At 37.6% G+C, this 20,098-nt stretch overlaps 1 protein-coding gene across 1 annotated transcript; it reads left to right on the top strand.

Annotated features, from left to right (window-relative positions):
- Window positions 1-5,461: 5,461 nt before the first annotated feature.
- LOC149395143 (Tetratricopeptide repeat (TPR)-like superfamily protein) lies at window positions 5,462-19,918 on the top strand. Its single transcript, XM_089615565.1, has 23 exons — window positions 5,462-6,329; window positions 6,564-6,625; window positions 6,867-6,959; window positions 8,208-8,280; window positions 10,052-10,297; window positions 10,667-10,731; window positions 10,849-10,980; window positions 11,941-11,982; window positions 12,068-12,592; window positions 12,706-12,863; window positions 13,108-13,600; window positions 13,746-13,808; window positions 13,901-14,002; window positions 14,106-14,426; window positions 14,512-14,604; window positions 14,685-14,786; window positions 14,879-14,983; window positions 15,503-15,636; window positions 16,105-16,288; window positions 16,705-16,836; window positions 16,926-17,038; window positions 17,288-17,360; window positions 17,456-19,918. The coding sequence occupies exons 1-23, from the start codon at window positions 6,260-6,262 to the stop codon at window positions 19,388-19,390; spliced, it is 5,316 nt and encodes a 1,771-aa protein (XP_089471691.1). The 5' UTR covers window positions 5,462-6,259; the 3' UTR covers window positions 19,391-19,918.
- The last annotated feature ends 180 nt before the right edge of the window (window positions 19,919-20,098 follow it).

Here is a 20,098-nt window from a genome sequence, read left to right as displayed (position 1 = left end):
TGAGCTACATACTTGGACTCAAAAGTTCACAAACCTTTTCCAAGTTTAGCTTAATGTCAACTGACTCCACTAAAGAGTTGACACTGAAAATCTCTCGGGTCAAATGAATTTATTTTCTACTCAAGAATACAACCTAATTGTAATGAGTGGATCCACTGAATATTATCTATGTTTACCCTTCATGAATATCATCAGCTAGTCAGGATTTACAAAATTACCATTTTACCATTCTAGCTGTTATTTACTCAACTCCTATGTCGTTTGTGAATAAGTTAGAAACAATGTATTGATGAGGAGCTAACAAGTCACATTGTTTCATCCAAAAGAGTCAAGACTCAATTTGGACACTGGCCAGTTCATTTATTCACATTCCAAGGAACAAAGCATGAGGTGATATATATTGCATTTCAGCAATCTTGTACATGAATTCCATATCTATGAGAACGTCACAAAGTTACTCATGACATCTTCACAACTTAGTACTTCACCAATAGGTCGTGTTCAGAATCCCATAGTGAGTCCGAACTCTGACTTTCTCAAATGAGAATACGTAAGCTGTGAAATGACATGTCTCATTTCAGGATTAAGGTAAGCATGATGTAATTCATACGTAGTGACTTCGAGACATAAGAGGTTAAATGGTTTGTTCTTATCTTGTCTCTAGAAGTGCACTGGTCAATTCAGTACCTTCAGACGATACCTAGAAGAACTATAGAGTCTCCAACTCTCAATGCCCCATAACCAGACATCATAGATTCTCCTAACAATCGTACTGAGGTCAATAGTCATTTGACCCTTAGATTGCAAATGTATCGTTTTAAGCAAACTACGAAAAGTTTGTTCATGCAAATCTACATTTGTCTCTTCGTCAGTTGTTAAGTTTGTTTATGGACTGAAGACTAAGGTTTTATCATAAAGCTTCAAACAGACAAGGAAGAATGAATGAGCGTTTCAACTTTTATTAATAAATAAGCAATTGCAAGCAAGAGTCTTCGTGTGACTATATTACATCAGATATACATAAATAGATACTACTACTCTTCTTGTGGGCACCATTGATAATAGTTATTTCCTCAAGTCCTTTGTCGCTTGTGAATAAGTTAGAAACAATGTATTGACGAGGAGCTAAGAAGTCACATTGATTCATCCAAAAGAGTCATTACTCAATTTGGACACTGGCCAGTTCATTTATTCACATTCCAATGAACAAAGTATGAGGTGATATACATTGCATTTCAGCAATCTTGTACATGAATTCCATATCTATGAGATCTTCACAAAGTTAGTCATGACATCTTCATAACTTAGTTCTTCACCAATAAATCATGTCTCTATCACATAGTGAATCTAGAACTCTGACTTTCTCAAATGAGAATACGTAGGCTATGAAATGACATGTCTCATTTCAGGATTGAGGTAAGTATGATGCAATTCAGACGTAGTGACTTCGAGACATAAGAGGTTAAATGGTTTGTTTTTATTCTGTCTCTAGAAGTGCACTGGTCAATTCGGTACCTTCAGAAGATACCTAGAAGAACTATAGAGTCTGCAAACTCTCAATGTCCCATAACCAGACATCATAGATTCTCCTAACAGTCATACTGAGATCAATAGCCATTTGACCCTTAGATTGCGAATATACAATTTTAAGCAAACCATGAAGAGTTTGTTCATGAAAATCTATATTTGACTCTTCATTTGTTGTTAGGTTTTTTTAAGGACTAAAGACTATAGTTTATCATAAAGCTTCAAACAGGCAAGGAAGAATGAATGAATGTTTCAAATTTTATTAATAATTCAGCAGTTACATGCAAGAGTCTTCGTGAGACTATATTACATCAAATGTACATAAATAGAGACTACAACTCTTCTTGTGGGCACCATTGACAACAATGGTGTGGGTGATGAACATGAAGAAGCTCCTTCTGAGCATGTACTTTCACAGTTTCTCAATAAAGCTCACAGTCATGAAGAGCCCAAGAAGAAGACATCTACCAAGAGAAAGGTCCTTGAAGTAGAAGATTCTAAGAGGGATGCTATTGTTAATGAAGCTACTAGAGTCCTACGAGATGAAGATGAGACGGAAAGTGATGAAGAACCCCACAAAAGGAAAAGAGATTATCCATCTCGAAAGAAGAAAGCTAGTCCAACTAAGAAGAAGAAGAAGGTTGAACATGTTCCTTCTTCTGTCCTTGAACAAGTGTCTAGTCTCTCTAAAAAAAGGAGGAGTCCTTCGAAGAAGAAGAGTGCTACTACTATTGCACATGATTTTCGCAAAAGAGGTGTCTGGTTTGCTTCTCAGGCCTTTGCTGAAAGGTGGGATGCTATGCTCAAGAGATCCGTGATTCATGAGAAAATCTTGCTTGAAGAAAAGTACACAGTTCCAGAGATCGTGTCATTATTGAAGGAGGTAAATATCTTTCCTACTGTCACTTCTTCTAGGAAGTTCTCTATTCGGCTTGTTAGATAGGTGATTGCCAATATCCCATAGAAGTTTTGAGATGTTTCTAGTCTAGATTTTGGTACTCTTAAGGTCAGAGGAAATGAGTTGTCTATTACTCCTGGGTCTACAAATTCTTTCTATGGGACAGACTCAGTGGAAGAGTTTTAGGGGGAGCAAGACTTTGACAAGATTGCTCGTGTGCTGACAAGGAAGGAGAGAACATGTTGGGTTGATCAGAATCTGTACTCTATAGATATGACCACTAAGTTCTCGTTGCTCTATGACATTGCCATCAAGAACTAGAATTGGTTACCCAATCTTCATAGGGGATCAATGAACAAATTTATGGGTCAAGTTCTGTTCTCTATCGACCATAAGTAGAAGATAGACATTAATCAAATCATATTTGATCAAATTGCTGCTCATGGAGCCTCATGAAAAGTCAACATTGCAATTGAGTTTCCTTCCTTGATCTATGAATTAGTGATTAGTCAACATCACAGTCTGAAGGCTGATGACGGTGCACTTTGTGGAGAGCCTTTGCGTTTCAATGCCGATCCCAAGTTATACACTGGGAAACATGAAAATGTTATTGATGGGGTGTCTGCTGCTCCAGATGTTCAAGGAGATGTTCAACCATCCTCCTCCAGTGTAGGTATACCTTTTTTGTTTCTTCTGCTATAAGACAGAGGATTATCATGGAGCTTGAAATAGAGATCAAGGAGAAGATTGCTGAGATCTAGGAGAAGATCACCATGTCAAAGATGAAACTTACTGCTCTCCTTCGTGACATTAAGTTGTTCAACAAGTTGTTCAATAGGAGTTGAACAGCCATTTTAATCACGTTAAGTAATTTCACCAAGTAGTGAAGACCCTAACACCAAGAATTCATGTCGAGACCCTCATGCGTCGAGCATTGATGCCTCATGCTGAGTAACGGCAACCGCGAGACCCTCCTACACCGAGCATCGATTCCCCATGACAAGTAATGATATAATTCCAACTTGTTAGAGATAAAACTTGCTTTGATACAAAGCATACCAACACTGTGACGATGAACTCGGACTAGTGTTTATGCCTTCACAAAACATTGATATTCAAGTTTAGTGTTTATGCGACCACACGCCAAGAGACGTGAACCTTTGAATAATAAGGATTCCGTAAAAATGTGTAAGTTTGCTTGATAAGTCGGTGATGAACTCGACCGAGTCTTATACCAAATGATATAAACTACGCGAACAATGTGCCCTACGACCCAGGACCAATGTTGGTGCCTTTGCAAATCTAAGATCTTCCATTTATGTGATTCTACAACCCAAAGCCTAGAGACGTGAACCTTGGAATAATGAGGATGCCGCAAACAAAGTAAATGAATAAATAAAGTAATTTGGCTTTCTGTTTTATCAAACCTCCTTAAATATTGAAATACAAAACAAATTCGAGTTCTTAGTTGTCTTAATATAAATAGGCTTGTGAGACATTATTTAGGCCTAATGATATTAAAATAAAAAAAATTCTAGCTTAATACCTAACACATATGGGTTTTCATTAAACATGATTAAAGCCCAAAAAACTCATAAAAAATGCTCTAACATTACCATACAAAGAAATAACTTAAGAAACAAAATTCAAAATGAGATTTCTTCTACAATGGTGTGAATGACATAAGTTGGCCGCCGCTTGTGCTCACTAGTACAAAAAACAGCATTGTGTGCGACTTTTTTCGCACTTAAAAGTCAAAAGTCGCACCCGATGGTCATGACTTTTAGGTGCAACTTTTAGGTGCGGTTTTCCGCACCCAAATTCGCACCCATAAGTCAGAAAAGCGAAAAAGTCCGCGGGAAGACCATTGGGTGCGACTTTTCGCACGCAAAGGCCTACAAGGTGTTCACGTTCTCCTCTTCCTTGATACGTTCTGCCCTTTCATTTGTGTTTGGTTTTCTAGTTTGCGTCGCTTCTTACTCTAGCTTTATATTTCTTTCATTCTACTTGGTTTAAGCCATGAACTCTTCTTTGAAGTCTTGAACCCATGAACTTAGAATTGTTATCATATAATACCGTTGTTTCTTCTTCAAGGATCATATCACCATCTTCATCATTTCTCCCGATCCACCAAAACATACGCGTGACTTTATCTACTGATCGACAGAAGTGCTTAGGAAGACAAAACGTTGCCATGGCGTAAACCAAGATACTTTGAATCATTGACTTGCCTAAGGTAGTATGATTAGACTTGAATAAAATGGTCTTTATCATCCAACCTTCTAGGCTACCATATGCACTTTTTTTTAGCTTAGCGAAGCTCTCTCCACGATTACGGCCAAGGGATAACGAATTTGTAAGATATTGGATATCTTGGTTACATTTAACCATCCCCAACATATTAGAAATCCTATTCGGTGATCAGCAGCACTATTGTTAGAGAGGATGGGCCCAAAATTTTGGATGTTGATTCTTTTCTCGAGCCATGCTAGGTATTTTTTAATGCATCGCCACAACTCATTTGGGGGGTGTGTGTTGTAGTCATTTTCTACGACACATAATTATTTTTGTAACGGTTTTCTTATCTTCTTGTAACTAGTAAAAATAATCATTATAGATTAGATACTTGAAATTTGGTTATGAAATAGACAGCTGGTCAAATTTAATTAAAACTCCTTACCATGTTCAACCTCTCGGATGTAATTACTGCATTCAAATGACTAATTAACCATAACATTAGAAAAACGGAATGAACTATTTTGTTAAAAAAAATTCCAAATAACTATCTTGTACACACGTGCCATTCACTCATACCCATGAATCTCAATCCTATCACGTATCCAAAGAAATAAGATTGGAGAGTCCAAACTAAGACTTTATGATATGATATGATATTAGCCTTTTATTTATTTAATCATATTTTCTATAAAAAAAAAAAGACTCAATATTGTAAAAAAAAAAAAAAAAAAAAACAAATTAGTTCCGTAATTGAATTCTGAAGAGCTAGAAAAATCTTTAAGGGAGCGCGATGGTGGTGATGATGTGTCCAAGAGAGAGTTGTGTGGAAGAGGCAAGAAAAACGAGAGGCCCCAAATCGCTGCTGATAGCCTTTTTCATTCTCACAGTCTCAACTTTGTACTCGTCTGTGATATAATACAAGGCACTGCCTTTGCCTCACCTTATCCTATCCCATCTCTCTCTCTCTCTCTCTCTCTCTCTCTCTCTCTCTCTCTCTCTCATTTATATCAATTTTCCCTCCTAATCACTCGTTCCCCTCAAATCTCACAACCCCTCACTCACGCCCCATTATTTTTCTCTTTGTTTCTCGATTTCTCTCACTTGCTCTTCTTTATTACATATCACTTACTCTACTACTATACTATCACTTGCACTACTACTACTACTAATACCAATACCCACCAACAACACTTTAATTCAAGTCCTTTTCCAATCCTTTCCCTCATGTACCATTATATATAAGAAAAAGAGAGCCTCATTTTCCTCTTCTTTTTTTTTTTTTTTTTTTTTTTTTTTTTTTTTTTTTGGTTCAAGGAAAAAAAAAGAGTATAAGCAGAAAAGCTAATGTTTGGCGTATTGGGTATTTCTTGGACTTGGATTTAAAAAGCTAGATTTTTTTTCCGAAGTGGGTTGTTCTCTTGATACAAGCCTATTTGAATTCTCTAGTTTTCTTGTGTTTGTGTTGACGAGCAAAAGAGGAATATTTTCATTGGTACCATTGTTGAAGAGAAAGAGTAAGAGACGGAGAGCCCATTGAAGAGCTGCACCAACTCCCGAGAGTTTTAGGAAAAAAATTACGAAAAGAAGAATAAAAAAATGGCTCCAAAAACAGGCAAAGCAAAGCCACACAAACCCAAAGGAGATAAGAAGAAGAAGGAAGAGAAAGGTTCAATATCCACTTGCTTATCTCATATTTTCTGACTTATGAATAGTTTTTTTTTTTTTCAAACCTTAATCTCGACCAAGAGAAAATCATGATGAAATTAAATATTTTCGATTCTTATTATTTTCTTATCTTTCGTATGGGGTCGAGTTGAAAGGCCGTGGATTGAGTTTTTTGTTTTTATTTATTTTATATTCTTTCAATTTAATTAATTAATTTTTTTTTTTCATTTTGCAGTTTTGCCAACAGTGATTGAAATCACCGTCGAAACTCCGGACGAGTCACAAGTGACTCTCAAGGTTTGCATAAATAATAAATTCCAATTAAGCACGTAATTAAACATGTAACGCTTTTGTTTAGTACATAATTTTGGACGCTATAGACTAATATTCAGCCACTTAGCGGCCTTGTTTAAGAAGCTACCACACATTTTGAGCTGTACATAATTCATATATCTTATTGTTCTATCATCGGTTCTCGAATTATTTTTCTTTCATGGTATTTTTGGTTTGTTTTGTAATTTTTGGAAAAATATTGCAGGGAATATCTACGGACAGGATTTTGGATGTGAGGAAGCTTTTGGGAGTACATGTAGAGACGTGTCACTTGACCAATTTCTCTTTGTCACACGAGGTAAGTTCTCATGAAATTTGAATATATTAAATTTTACCGACTTTAATTTTTACCACAAGGTCCACTTACCTAGTTATATATTTATTTATTATTGTAATTAATAATGAATTATCGTTTAAGTAAATTAGTAATGATATTCAACGTTCTTGGTCAAAGTATATTAGGACAATAGTGTAAATACTGATGTTGGAGCATATACAGTAATTTTTTGGTATTATTTATTGTGGGTTTCTCTATATTTTCTTCTTCTTCTTTTTCTTTTATCCTAAACAAGAATTAATCCAAACGTGTTATCTGCACATGAGTTCTATAAACTTTGTTCGACAAATTATTTTCAACCAAGATTGTTATTGCCCCACCATTTTTCTTGGTCTTTCTAGGTCCACTTGACTTGCATTTTTAATTATTAGGAAGAAAAAAAAGAATTAACATCACGAAGAAAAAAAAACTCACATTATTAATACCTAAATTTGTACATGAAGAAAATGGCATACATTTGTACAACTCACAAATTAGAGAAGTGAAATTTTAAATTTGGAATTGATATGATGAATAAAATTTAGAGATTAGACAATAAAATTAAGACTTTTATAATGGCGTCTGGCCTTTTGTGCTCGAGTTTTTTTTTTTTTTTTTTTTTTTTTTAATATTTTAAATACAATTTGAATTGGTATGCATATTCAGAGGAGTAAAATAGAAGATTCGTAATTTAGTACCCTGTATTTTATATTACTGACATATAATAGTAAAACAATTACGAGCTCGGTCTTTGTGTTTGTGAAAGAATGTTTGTTTCGTTATTTTTTTAGGATTTTTTTTAAAGAGGTGATAGAATGCTATTAGAATCTAGGAAATTGTAAACATATATTGAACTTTTGGCGGTGTCGGTATTTTATACATTTACGATTAATGGACTAATTAACGAGGCCAACAAATGCTCAACAACTACAATTAATAAATAAAAAAAATTCATTAACAATTCCAGAAGAATACTCCTTTGAATTAAAGACTATCATAAATTAACTCTTAAAATTTCAAATAACTTATTAATGTTATGTGGTAAGTTTTTACGTGGGACCCATGAAAGTAGTCCACCATATTTTGTCTTTGTTATTACTATTATGTTTTTTTTTTCCAAGGAATTTATGAACTTCTATTCATTGTTAACGTCAAAATATCACGTTTATGAAACTATTATTACTTAACTGCATGATGAGTTGACCGTTGACTATCTCAATATCATATCAGGTGCGGGGACCCAGATTGAAGGATTCGGTGGACATTCTTTCACTCAAACCATGCCACCTCACCATTGTTGAAGGTAATAATGTCTTTTCTTTCGACCAATACTAGAGGTCCAAACCATGGCCACATCTTTGCTTAACAGGCACTAGCTGCAGGTTATAACGAATCACCCAGTCGTTATTACTAGTTTTTATTTTTCGTCGTTGTCAAAAAAAAAATTATTGTTTCATTTTGAAGTTGATTAAAGATTTGTAGTCAATCGCTTTTTTTTTTTTTTTAAATAGCCAATCACTTATACATTGAATAATTTAATGTATCTAATTTCCCAAATATATATATGACTTAATTAATACATCCACATATAAACGGTTATCCGTATTTAGAGGAAAAAAAATAAGTTTTAAACATATGTTGCAAACAAAAATGAAAAACACTCGACGGATAGATAATGTGAGAGAGTGTGTGGGCCCCGCTTATTTGTGGACCCCACTTCTCTGAGCAATGATAAATTGCAAAAAAAAAGTTAAAAAAAGCTAATTTATTGTTGTTTGAAGTTAAAAAAATAAAAGCAAAAAATTGAAATTTTTTTATTTACTTTTGAGTTAAATTGACTCTTAACCAAACTAGCTTTTTCAAATAGTTTACAAAACACATAAAATTAACCACTGATAAATTAGTAAAAAATTGTTTGACCATTTTGACCGGTAAAATATTAGTCGAAAAATGCTACAACCTATCAAACAAAATACGCTCTTTTTTCGGTTTAGCATTTTTTTTTATAGATTATGAATTTTTTTTTTTTTTAAAGGGGATTGGATTATGAACTTTAAGTTTACTGAAGTTCCTCACTGAAATTTAACCTAATTCTTAATTATAGTTGATCTATTTTCTATAATAATTTGTTTACACAGAGGAGTACAGTGAAGAGGCCCCACTTGTTTGTGGACCTCACTTCTGTGAGCAACGATAAATTGTGAAAAAAAATTCAAAAAAGCTAATTTATAATTTTTTGAAGTTGAAATTATATAAAAAAAAAATTGAGTTGGGGCTATAGCCCCTTGGGCTTCATATGACATCGTGCTTGTTTGTAAGTGCGTCAGCAACTATTGACGAATAATTATGTTTTTTTAAGAAATTGTTTCAATTACCACCATTAGATAAGTTTTTTTTTTCCAATTTTCATCAAAAGCTTAAGTTGGTCAAAAATACTAGTAAGTCATTTATATAAATACAATTTTACATTCAACATGATGTCAATAATTGACATCAATTGTTGACATCTGTGAGTTTTGAATTCTCTATTTGTTAAGATAAATGACAACGATCGACATTTATCGTTGACATCTATGTCAACAATTGACATTAATTGTTAAAATTAACTGTTGAGGTTAAATTATATTTGTACACGTGACTTAGTAGTATTTTACTATTTTTAGTCAAATTAAGTTTTTAGTGGAAAAAAAAGTGATTCTTATTTAACAAGTTGATATCTTACGGAGGAAATTGGTAAATACTAACCGGAAATTTTTTTATTTACTTTTGAGTTAATTGACTCTTAACCGAAATAGTTGTTTTAAAAATAGTTTACGTAACACATAAAATTAACCACAGCTAAATTAGTAAAAAAATTGTTTGACCGTTTTGTCCGATGAAATATTAGTAGAGAAATGCTACAACCTATAAAACAAAATACGCTCCTTTTTTCGGTTTACCATCTTTAAAATAGATTATGATTTTTTTTTTTTTTTTTTTAAAGGAGATTAGATTATAACTTTAAGTTAACTGAAATTTAGCCTAATTCTCAAAATTATGGTTAATCTATTTTCTATAATAATTTGTTTACACAGAGGAGTACAGTGAAGAGGTGGCAGTGAGACACGTGCGAAGGCTTCTGGACATCGTGGCTTGCACTACCTCCTTCGGCCCAGCCGCTCCCAAACCCCCCAAAGACTCCGACTCCGACAAAAATCCCGCCGGAAAATCCCTCAATGTCGCCGGAGACATCGACCCCGCCGTCTCCATGTGCCCTCCGCCCTTGCTCGGCCACTTCTACGAGTTCTTCTCCTTCTCAAACCTTACGCCTCCCATTCACTGTGAGTCCCCCAATTGTTTGTCGAAATTCCTGCGTGAAAACGTTAATCTATCGAGCTTGAGTTCGTCTTGTATGCGAACGTGTGAAAGAAATCGAACCGGTTCTTTGTTTTGGTTTAGTTTGATTTCGTTCTTTGGGTTTTTGAACTTACGCGCTTTAAGAAACTATGAAATTTTAGTTTGGTTAGTGCATTTCTGTTGGTTTTAGAGTTACGTTAAGTTGTCGTGTTCTTGTTCATTTTGATGATGCATAGACCACATGTGTAGATTTGAAATGAGAGATTTGCTGCAAATTAAAGTTTTTTGAGACTTTTATTTTATCCTATTTTTATGGTAAATGTGTTAGTCATGTTGTGAGTTCTTTCTTGCAGATATTCGAAGATCTACTCGTCCCTTCCTCGAGGATAAGACCGTGGACGATTACTTCCAAATTGACGTAAGGTTTTATGGTAACTATTGCCTTGAGTGAATGCTTTGTTGCAGAAGGTTTTCGAGCGGGTTGATCTATGTTCAAATTTGGTCTTGGTCGATAAGAATAAATGCTGTTTTGCAGGTTCGAGTTTGCAATGGAAAGCCGACAAAAATTGTCGCTTCAAGAAAAGGGTTTTATCCAGCTGGGAAGCGCATTCTTTTGAGCCATTCTTTGGTTGGACTTCTTCAGCAAATCAGCAGGGCGTTTGAGGCTGTAAGTTTCGCCTATGTTTGGAACTTATAAAATGCAAGTGGAAAAAAAAATTTAAAATTAAAAACCCTAGTATTTAAATTACCTTGTTTGGGTTGAGGAAAATTGGCAGGTTGTTTTTTATTCTTTCATAAATACGAAAATCGCAAATGCTGAATCTGATTATCACACACACACACACACACACACACATGAGTTTCACGCTAATGTATTAGTACCAAACGAAAAAATGTAAAGCCCACCAAGCGAGTTGACTCAGCAACCAGTGCTGAGACAGTATTATCTTTGGGAGACGCCAAGAAATTCATGATCACGGTGATATTCCCCCTCGCAATTGTCATCCTCTACACCTTCATCGTCCAACTTCCCTATCTCCCTCTCACCAGTGGACATCCAAGACAAAACAACTCTGCCGCATCTGATTTGCCGAAGACGGCGGAGATTTCTGATCACCACAGTCTGAGTTTTCCAGAGACGGGTGGATTTCTGGCCATTAAATTTGACGAAAACAGCAACAAAAGTGCGGAGAAATGCTTTCCGGAGAAGCAGTTGCTTGTCTAGGACATCGTAGCCTTAGTTTCCATTGTCATTCGGGTGTTCGTTGAAGAGAATGCTTGGCAGGAATCGGCTGGAGAGAAGGGTCTATCAGGCGGCGAATGTGGTCACTGTAAAATTTGCGGAAGAATGTGTCACATGAATATGTATTACTTTTTCCTACAAAAATATTAAGGGAAATTGAAATCCAAAGGAATTAGCATGTTGCGAGATTACATATTCTCTATCTCGCACACGTGTGCGTTCTTTATTCCCTAATCGTTTAATAATATTAATGGGTTTTTCCTTTAAGTTTTCTTCAGACATCCAAGAATGGAAAATTGTACAATAATGAATGCATAAGTTTCGCGGGTTGCTTATTGTTACTTGATTCTCTCAAGCGGTTCATTTTTTTTTTCTGCCTTGCAGGCATACAACGGTCTTATGAAAGCCTTCACCGAGCACAATAAGGTATGTGTTTCTTCTGACCCTTTTATCTTTCAGCCAATGTCGGACGATATAATATACTATTGTATGTGTGCTTATTATATTTCAGTTTGGAAATCTTCCATATGGTTTTCGGTCAAACACATGGGTCGTCCCTCCAGTTGTTGCCGACAACCCGTCTATTTTCCAACCTCTACCGGTGGAAGACGAGAACTGGGGAGGGAATGGTGGTGGACAAGGAAGAGATGGAAAACATGACCGAAGGCCTTGGGCCAAAGAGTTTGCGATTCTAGCTGCGATGCCATGTAAAACCGCAGAAGAGCGTCAAATTCGAGACAGGAAAGCCTTTCTGCTTCACAGTCTGTTCGTCGATGTGTCAGTTCTCAAAGCTGTCGCAGCGATTAGGAGGGTCATTGAAAACAGCCAAGAGTCCTTGAACGACCCCTCTGCTTTACTTGTTCACGAGGAAAGAGTCGGGGATCTGAGTATTAAGGTGACGAGAGATGTGCCTGATGGAAGTACCAAGTTGGACAGTAAGAACGATGGAAGTCAGGTTCTTGGAATGTCTGGGGATGAGCTTGCTCGGAGAAATTTACTCAAAGGCATAACAGCTGATGAGAGCGCAACTGTTCATGTGAGAATGAGAATTTTTTTTTTTTTTTTTTTTTTTTTTTTTTTTTTTTTTTTTAATATGTGCATCGCTTTTTATTTATAATCTTTATACTTTTGTTTCTTATAATTTTACAGGATACTGCTACTTTAGGTGTGGTAGTTATTAGACATTGCGGGTTCACAGCTGTTGTGAAGGTTTCTTCTGAGGTGAAGTGGGAAGAGAAGGCTCTTCCTCAAGATATCGAAATTGAGGACCAACCTGAAGGTGGTGCAAATGCCTTAAATGTCAACAGGTGTGTTTAGCTTCAAAACTCTTGCTCACCAACATTTGAAATCTGATGGTCTTGTTAGGGAAATTAATTCCCATCGATTAAATACTATTTTTGAATAACTTATTTTTAGTGTATTGGGTGTTTGATTAAAAATAATGGATCAAAACTTCGCAAGGCCATTTTTTCTGAATATTTCTATCCAAGTTAGCGAATTCGTCAACCAAGGCCAAATGCATTTGCTTACAAGTATAATGTATGTTAACAGCTTGAGGATGCTACTACACAAGTCATCTTCACCTCAATTATCAAGTACGGGTCAAAAGGTACAGACTCCAGATTTTGAAAGGTCCTTGGTAAGGAAAGTAATGGAAGAAAGCTTAGCAAGGCTGCAGGAAGAGCCGGCTAAGTGCACGAAATCGATCAGATGGGAGTTAGGAGCGTGTTGGGTCCAACATTTGCAAAACCAGGCTTCAGGGAAGACTGATTCCAAGAAACCCGACGAAGCTAAGCCAGAGCAGGTCGTGAAGGGTCTCGGAAAGCAAGGTGGGTTGCTCAAGGAAATAAAAAAGAAGATAGATGTGAAGGGCGGAAAAACTGAACCAGGGAAAGAGGACTTGGACTCGAATAAGATTTCAGATGCCGGGAACCAGAAAGAACTCGAGAAGCGAGATGTTGAAAAGGAAATGATGTGGAAAGAGCTGCTTCCAGAAGCTGCATACTTGCGCCTTAAGGAATCAGATACGGGTCTTCACCTTAAGGTTTGTTGGATATTTTATCTGGATTAAATCAGGCTAAAATATTCCTCTTTATATCTTCCTGCCCAGCTGATTAATTATTTAATCCTCCATGTACATTTTCTGCTTCATGGTTCATATTCTCTTATACCCATCTTCTCACTGGCAGTCTCCTGACGAGTTGATCGAGATGGCACACAAGTATTACGCTGATACTGCTCTTCCAAAACTGGTCAGTTTTCAAATGATCAGTTTCTTCATCCTTTTTTGTCTGTCGGATGTCAAGGTATTGATATGCTTAATTGCGGGCCCTCTTGTTACTAGGTCGCAGATTTTGGCTCCCTTGAACTTTCGCCTGTTGATGGAAGGACATTAACAGATTTTATGCATACTAGGGGTTTGCAAATGGGTTCCTTGGGACGTGTGGTAAGTCTCAATTAGTAATTTCATTCATTATCAACGATATTGATTGCCCGACATTAGTACAATATACTTAACGTGCTTCTCACTGTGTGTTCTGTCATGCTAGGTTGAACTTGCTGATAAACTCCCTCATGTACAATCTCTCTGTGTACACGAGATGATTGTGAGAGCCTACAAACACATACTACAAGCCGTCATAGCAGCAGTTCATAACGTCGATGACTTGGCTTCCTCAGTCGCGTCATGTTTAAATGTGTTGCTGGGAACATCATCGGCTGAAAATGGTAATGAAAATTCTGTCAACGATGAGAAACTTAAATGGAATTGGGTGGAAAATTTCTTGAGAAAGCGGTTTGGGTGGAATTGGAAACACGACAGTGGTGAAGAGCTAAGAAAGTACGCTATCCTCCGTGGATTGTGCCACAAGGTATGTAGTTACGGCTTTCAATTATCTCTTTATGAAAAGCTTCTTTTAATTATTATTAAAATTAAAAATAAATATACATTGTCAGGTTGGACTTGAGCTCGTCCCAAGGGACTATGACATGGACACCGCAACTCCGTTTAGAAAATCTGACATCATAAGCATGGTTCCTGTGTACAAGGTACATCGCCCACTTAATTAAATAAAACGACCAAAAAATAATATTTGTAATACTATTAATCTCGGTGCTTCTTTCTGCAGCATATTGCGTGCTCATCTGCCGATGGGCGTACACTGTTGGAATCATCTAAAACTTCCCTGGATAAAGGTAAACTGGAAGATGCTGTGAATTTTGGAACCAAGGTATGAAATGACTTTACTCCGTTATTTTAAGCTATCTAGATGATCACTTAGCGTATATATTGTTGTTGAACCTTTTATGGTATTCCGCGTAGGCACTCGCAAAACTTGTGTGTGTTTGCGGTCCATATCATAGAATGACTGCGGGAGCGTACAGTCTTCTGGCGGTGGTTCTCTATCATACAGGTGACTTCAATCAGGTATACCTTTCAAAGCATTAGTAACAACGAATTTTTTTTTTTCTAGTTGTGAAAGCACTATAGAAAAATACATAGCAGAGTTGTGTAATTACTTCATGAAGTGGTCTAGCTGTGGTTTTTTCAATGATGAGGGATGATAAAGAATGCTAACTTTTTTTTTTTTAACAATAACTTTTATTCTTCCCGCTTACTTATAAAATTGGAAGTGCATGCTTTCTTGTTTATTCTGGAGCTATTTGGTGTTTCTTTCTTTTGCTGGCGACAAATTTTGATCTCAAGCATCTCTCTGTTTGATTCTTCGGTGGTTAGACCATTTGGAGATACCATAATATAATGACCGTCATTGGAGAAGAAAGATAAATTTTGGGTTCTAATATTTCAAGTCAAGTGAATCTGATATGTAATGCAAAAACCGTACGACACATATTGGCTATTTTGGAGTGATGAACTTATTTTTGATGCTATCAGTGTACTTTCTACTTTCATCTTTTAATCTAAAGAGATATCTTATTGAATCAGGCCACCATATATCAGCAAAAGGCTCTGGATATTAATGAGAGAGAGCTTGGACTTGATCATCCTGATACAATGAAGAGCTATGGAGATCTAGCTGTTTTCTACTATCGGCTTCAACATACAGAGTTGGCCTTGAAGTATGCTATCATGTTCAATCCCATTTTATCTAACTGACGAGATGGATTTATTTGATAATTAAATGACTTTTAAGCTAAAATTTTAATATGGAGATTGAATTAGAAATTAGAAATATAATTTAATATTTTAACGTACGGAAATTGAAAGGGATATTTGGTCTTTTTTCTCTTGAAGTTGCAATATTTTGCATCTAATGAATATTAAGACGGGTGAAACACTTGAGATTGTTTAATCCGAATGTAAGAAGCATCGGTTTTCTTTTTCCCTCTATAGAGAAATGACAGAAATTGCATTTGGTAAAATTACTGGGGATTAAAATAAGTAGATTTTCCTCATTTAGCAATCCACGTTGCCAAATGTTATGACCACTAGCATTAGTTGTCCTCCTATGTGTATCTCAGACTTCTAACATTGTTTACCTTGATATTTCGTGTCTCACCCGTGTCTTAACTATTCTCTGTTTATAGGTATGTGAATCGTGCGCTATATCTTCTACATCTTACATGCGGCCCATCTCATCCCAACACCGCTGCTACATACATTAACGTTGCTATGATGGAAGAAGGTTTAGGGAATGTCCACATTGCTTTGCGTTATCTCCACGAGGCTCTGAAATGTAATCAAAGGTTACTCGGAGCAGACCATATTCAGGTCTCATTCTCAGTCTATTAAATTCTTTCATTTTCTTGCTTGTACCATTATCAGATGCATACATTGAGAGCGACTTGGTTTCAAACACACTCAAAATAAATACTGGCTAGGTGCAGGGCCTGAAGGGCAGACTAGTCATTTTGATGCTCTTAATTTTAAAGGCCAACATTAATTGGGTTTTACCTCGAGTTGTCATTTTTTTCATTAATAAGTAGGCAGTTCCTAATTTTTCCTTAATCCCATCTCGTGTTTACGAGTACTATCAATATTTCTCTATATGATCATACGACATCAGTTTTTAAAAATAAATATTTCAGTTGATGTTTTCTAGCGTTGTTATCTTTTGCACTCTCTGTCCTTATAGACATTAAAGTAAGCCATAACTGTTTATTTAAATCGAAATTTATCTTTTACAGACTGCTGCGAGCTATCACGCAATTGCTATAGCACTGTCGTTGATGGAAGCCTACTCTCTGAGTGTACAGCACGAGCAGACTACACTTCAAATTTTACAGGCAAAGCTCGGGTCAGAGGACCTTCGTACACAGGTACAATCTTATTCCATATTCGATGATCTTGAAAATGCTCTGATTAGATCATTAGTATTCCAAGTTTTCTGAACCATCAAATTTTCTAGGACGCTGCTGCATGGCTTGAGTATTTCGAGTCCAAGGCTTTGGAGCAGCAAGAAGCTGCACGTAATGGTACTCCCAAACCCGATGCCTCAATCTCGAGCAAAGGTCATTTGAGGTAATAGTTACTAACTATCAAACACTATAAATGATTGAGTCTGTCGTTTTAGGGATGATCTTATCTTTATATCAGTAATTCGTGTATTTCTTGTACTTCTTTTGACTACCTACATTTGTGAACTAATTAAACGATAACATTGATGCATGAGTTTCTTTGAACCATTTTTAACTTATCATTTTCTGGCTGTTTTATTGCTCAAATCGATTAGTATCAAAGATTATCTGAGGCATATTATTCCTTAATCAGTGTGTCAGACCTTTTGGATTATATCACCCCAGATGCTGATATGAAGGCTAGAGAAAAGAGAGCTCGTTCAAAGGTCACAAATCTGTTACTGCTTTAATCTTGTACCACTGTTCATGCTTTTAGTTCCAACAATCTGAAAGCAACGTAAATTTTCTCCTCGAAACACAGGTCAAAGGAAAACCTGGGCAGGAAGTAAGCTCGGACGAGTATCCGAAGGATGAACTCTTGTCGCCCACCGCTCACTCTGCCGAGCATTCAAGCGATAAAGAAAACAAAGCTGAGGTTAAAATTGTCGAACCGAGAAACGAGAAACCCGATTCAACTCTGCCGGAACCGCCTGTAACGCTGAGTGCCAGCGAGGATTTGTCACCGGATGACAACTCGGACGAAGGCTGGCAAGAGGCTGTTCCAAAGAGTCGTTCGGTTACAAGTCGCAAGCCTTCTGGTTCGAGGAGACCGAGTCTCGCTAAACTGAACACTAATTTCATGAATTCATCCCAGACTCAAAGATACAGAGGAAAGCCCGCCAATTTTGCACCGGGTAAAACTTCCCCAAGTGAGCCTAATACCTCCACTTCGCCTGCTAATAATCCTCTTCCCATCACCAAAAAGTTCACCAAGAGCGCTAGCTTCAGTCCCAAACCGGCTAATAGTGGAGCAGAGAAGCTCATGAACCCAAAGTCATCCCCGGCTAGCCCAAAGTCATCCAAGTCCGCTCCAACGGCGAGCTCAATTAGTGTTCAGGCCTCCGGAAAGTTTTCCTACAAAGAAGTTGCCCTGGCTCCACCGGGGACGATCGTCAAGGCGGTGGTGGAACAGTTACCAAAAGAGAATGTTCGCGCTGGAAAAAATTCTCAGACCAGCCCAGATACCACCGCCTCAGACACCCCGCTCGATGAATCTACTGTCAAGGATGTGGAGGTAGACAAGGTTCAGAGACCCGAAGAAGTGAAGCAGATTTTAGTTTCCGAAGAGAAAACCAAGAAGACAGACATGGACGGCGTGAATATTAAAGCTAAGCATTCTGTTGTAAAGGAAATCGTGGAGGTGAGAAACATTGTCATCGTCGGAGATATGGAAGTAGATACAAATATCTTAGATGGCAAAAAACTCGGAAGCCTTCCGGTCCATGGAGTCGAAAATTCAGTTATTTCCAAAACGTCGAACGTCAGTGACGCGAAAGGCGAGCAACCTGAAAGTCAGGCTGGAAATACAAGTCCGTCGCGGGAGAAAGAAACCTCGGACACTAAACCCGGAGATGAAGAGTCGTATGATCTACCGAACGGTGAAAGTCCGGTGCCAACTGAAGGAGAGTCTCAGGAAGAGCCCGAAACCAGCAAGGAAACCACGAAGAAGCTCTCGGCCGCGGCGCCGCCGTTCAACCCGTCAATGATTCCCATTTTAGGTACGATCCCGGTCCCGGGGTTCAAAGAACACGGAGGAATTTTGCCCCCGCCGGTGAGCATTCCTCCGATGATCTCCGTTCCGGTCCGGAGAATGCCTCACCAGTCGGCGACGGCGAGGGTTCCGTACGGCCCGCGCTTGTCCGGCGGGTACAACAACAGGGTTAACAACCGAGGCTCCCGAGGAAAACCCGCTTTTCACAACGGCGAGCTCATTGTCGACGGAAACCACTTCAGCCCCCCGAGAATAATGAACCCCCATGCCGCGGAGTTCGTTCCGGGCCAGCCTTGGGTTCAGAACGGTTACCCCGTTTCCCCAAACGGGTTTTTGGCTTCTCCAAACGGCTACCCCGCGGGGTCTCTGAACGGGACTCTGGTCTCCCCGAGCGGCTCGTTGGAGTCGCCGGGTAATGTCGAATCGGGTTTAGAAGACAACTATGGCAACACTGCTGCGGAGGAGAATGCTGAGAAGTCCGATGCAGAAGTGACCGAGGCAACGGCCGAAGAGGAGACACGAGAAGAAGACCAGCCCGTGGATGGCGATATCGCTGATTCCAAAACCGACGCGAAACGAGGTCACGTGGATCTGATTGCTGGGGAAACCGACGCTGCCAAGGAATCCAACAATGGTGACAAGCCGGCCAAATGCTGGGGAGACTACAGCGACAGCGAAGCCGAGGTCGTTGAGGTTGCCGGTTGAAAGAGGTCAAGGTTCTGAAATTTCTTGGAGGCCAAGGCAAAAGCTAGTCATGGTGCAACGCTGTGAGGTAGCTGCGAGAAGATAGAGAGTTAGAGTGAGGCTACGGAAGCAATAAAGAGAGACGGAGATTTTGCTGTGATGATTCTTTCCCGTGGCGCGATGAAATAAAAGAATTCAAAAGCCCTTGGGATGTGAATAAATATGTGCTGACAAGGATTGGCTGTGATGAGAGAAAGAGAGAGCTTTTGCTGAACTAGAGTACTAAATAGGTTGATTTAAGAGTACATCCTTCTGAGAACTCGATTGGGTCAGTTTTTTTAATTTTCCTTTCCTTTTTCTTTTAATTATTTTATTTATTTTCGGAAATATATATTGTTGCCTGTCAAATGACCTTAACTAGAGATACTCTTCTTCCCATCCCTTTCATACTCTTTTTTAGGATGTTGATTGCTTGGAAGATTTGCATTAATAATGTTTCAGTTTTCTTGGTATATATAGGAATGACTGAATAAGCATATCTTTGTTTAATGTTTTGTACTCTAATCTCGTATTAAAATAAATTTCTTGTATACTTGCTATCCATACTGAAAGTACTCAACGTAATTAAGATAGTTGTTCAACTAGTAGGTGACACAATTTGTTGAACTAATTGTTTTTAGGTAGTTTTAATCATGGTGATAAACAAGTAAACAATCAAATTAGAAGCAG

This window comes from Urtica dioica, chromosome 5 (assembly GCF_054948205.1).
Source record: "Urtica dioica subsp. dioica isolate 48M chromosome 5, U.dioica_male_clone48M_v1_H2, whole genome shotgun sequence".
NCBI classification, from domain to species: domain Eukaryota; kingdom Viridiplantae; phylum Streptophyta; class Magnoliopsida; order Rosales; family Urticaceae; genus Urtica; species Urtica dioica.
Note: the sequence above shows the minus strand (reverse complement) of the source record. Positions and strands in the feature narration are given on the sequence as shown.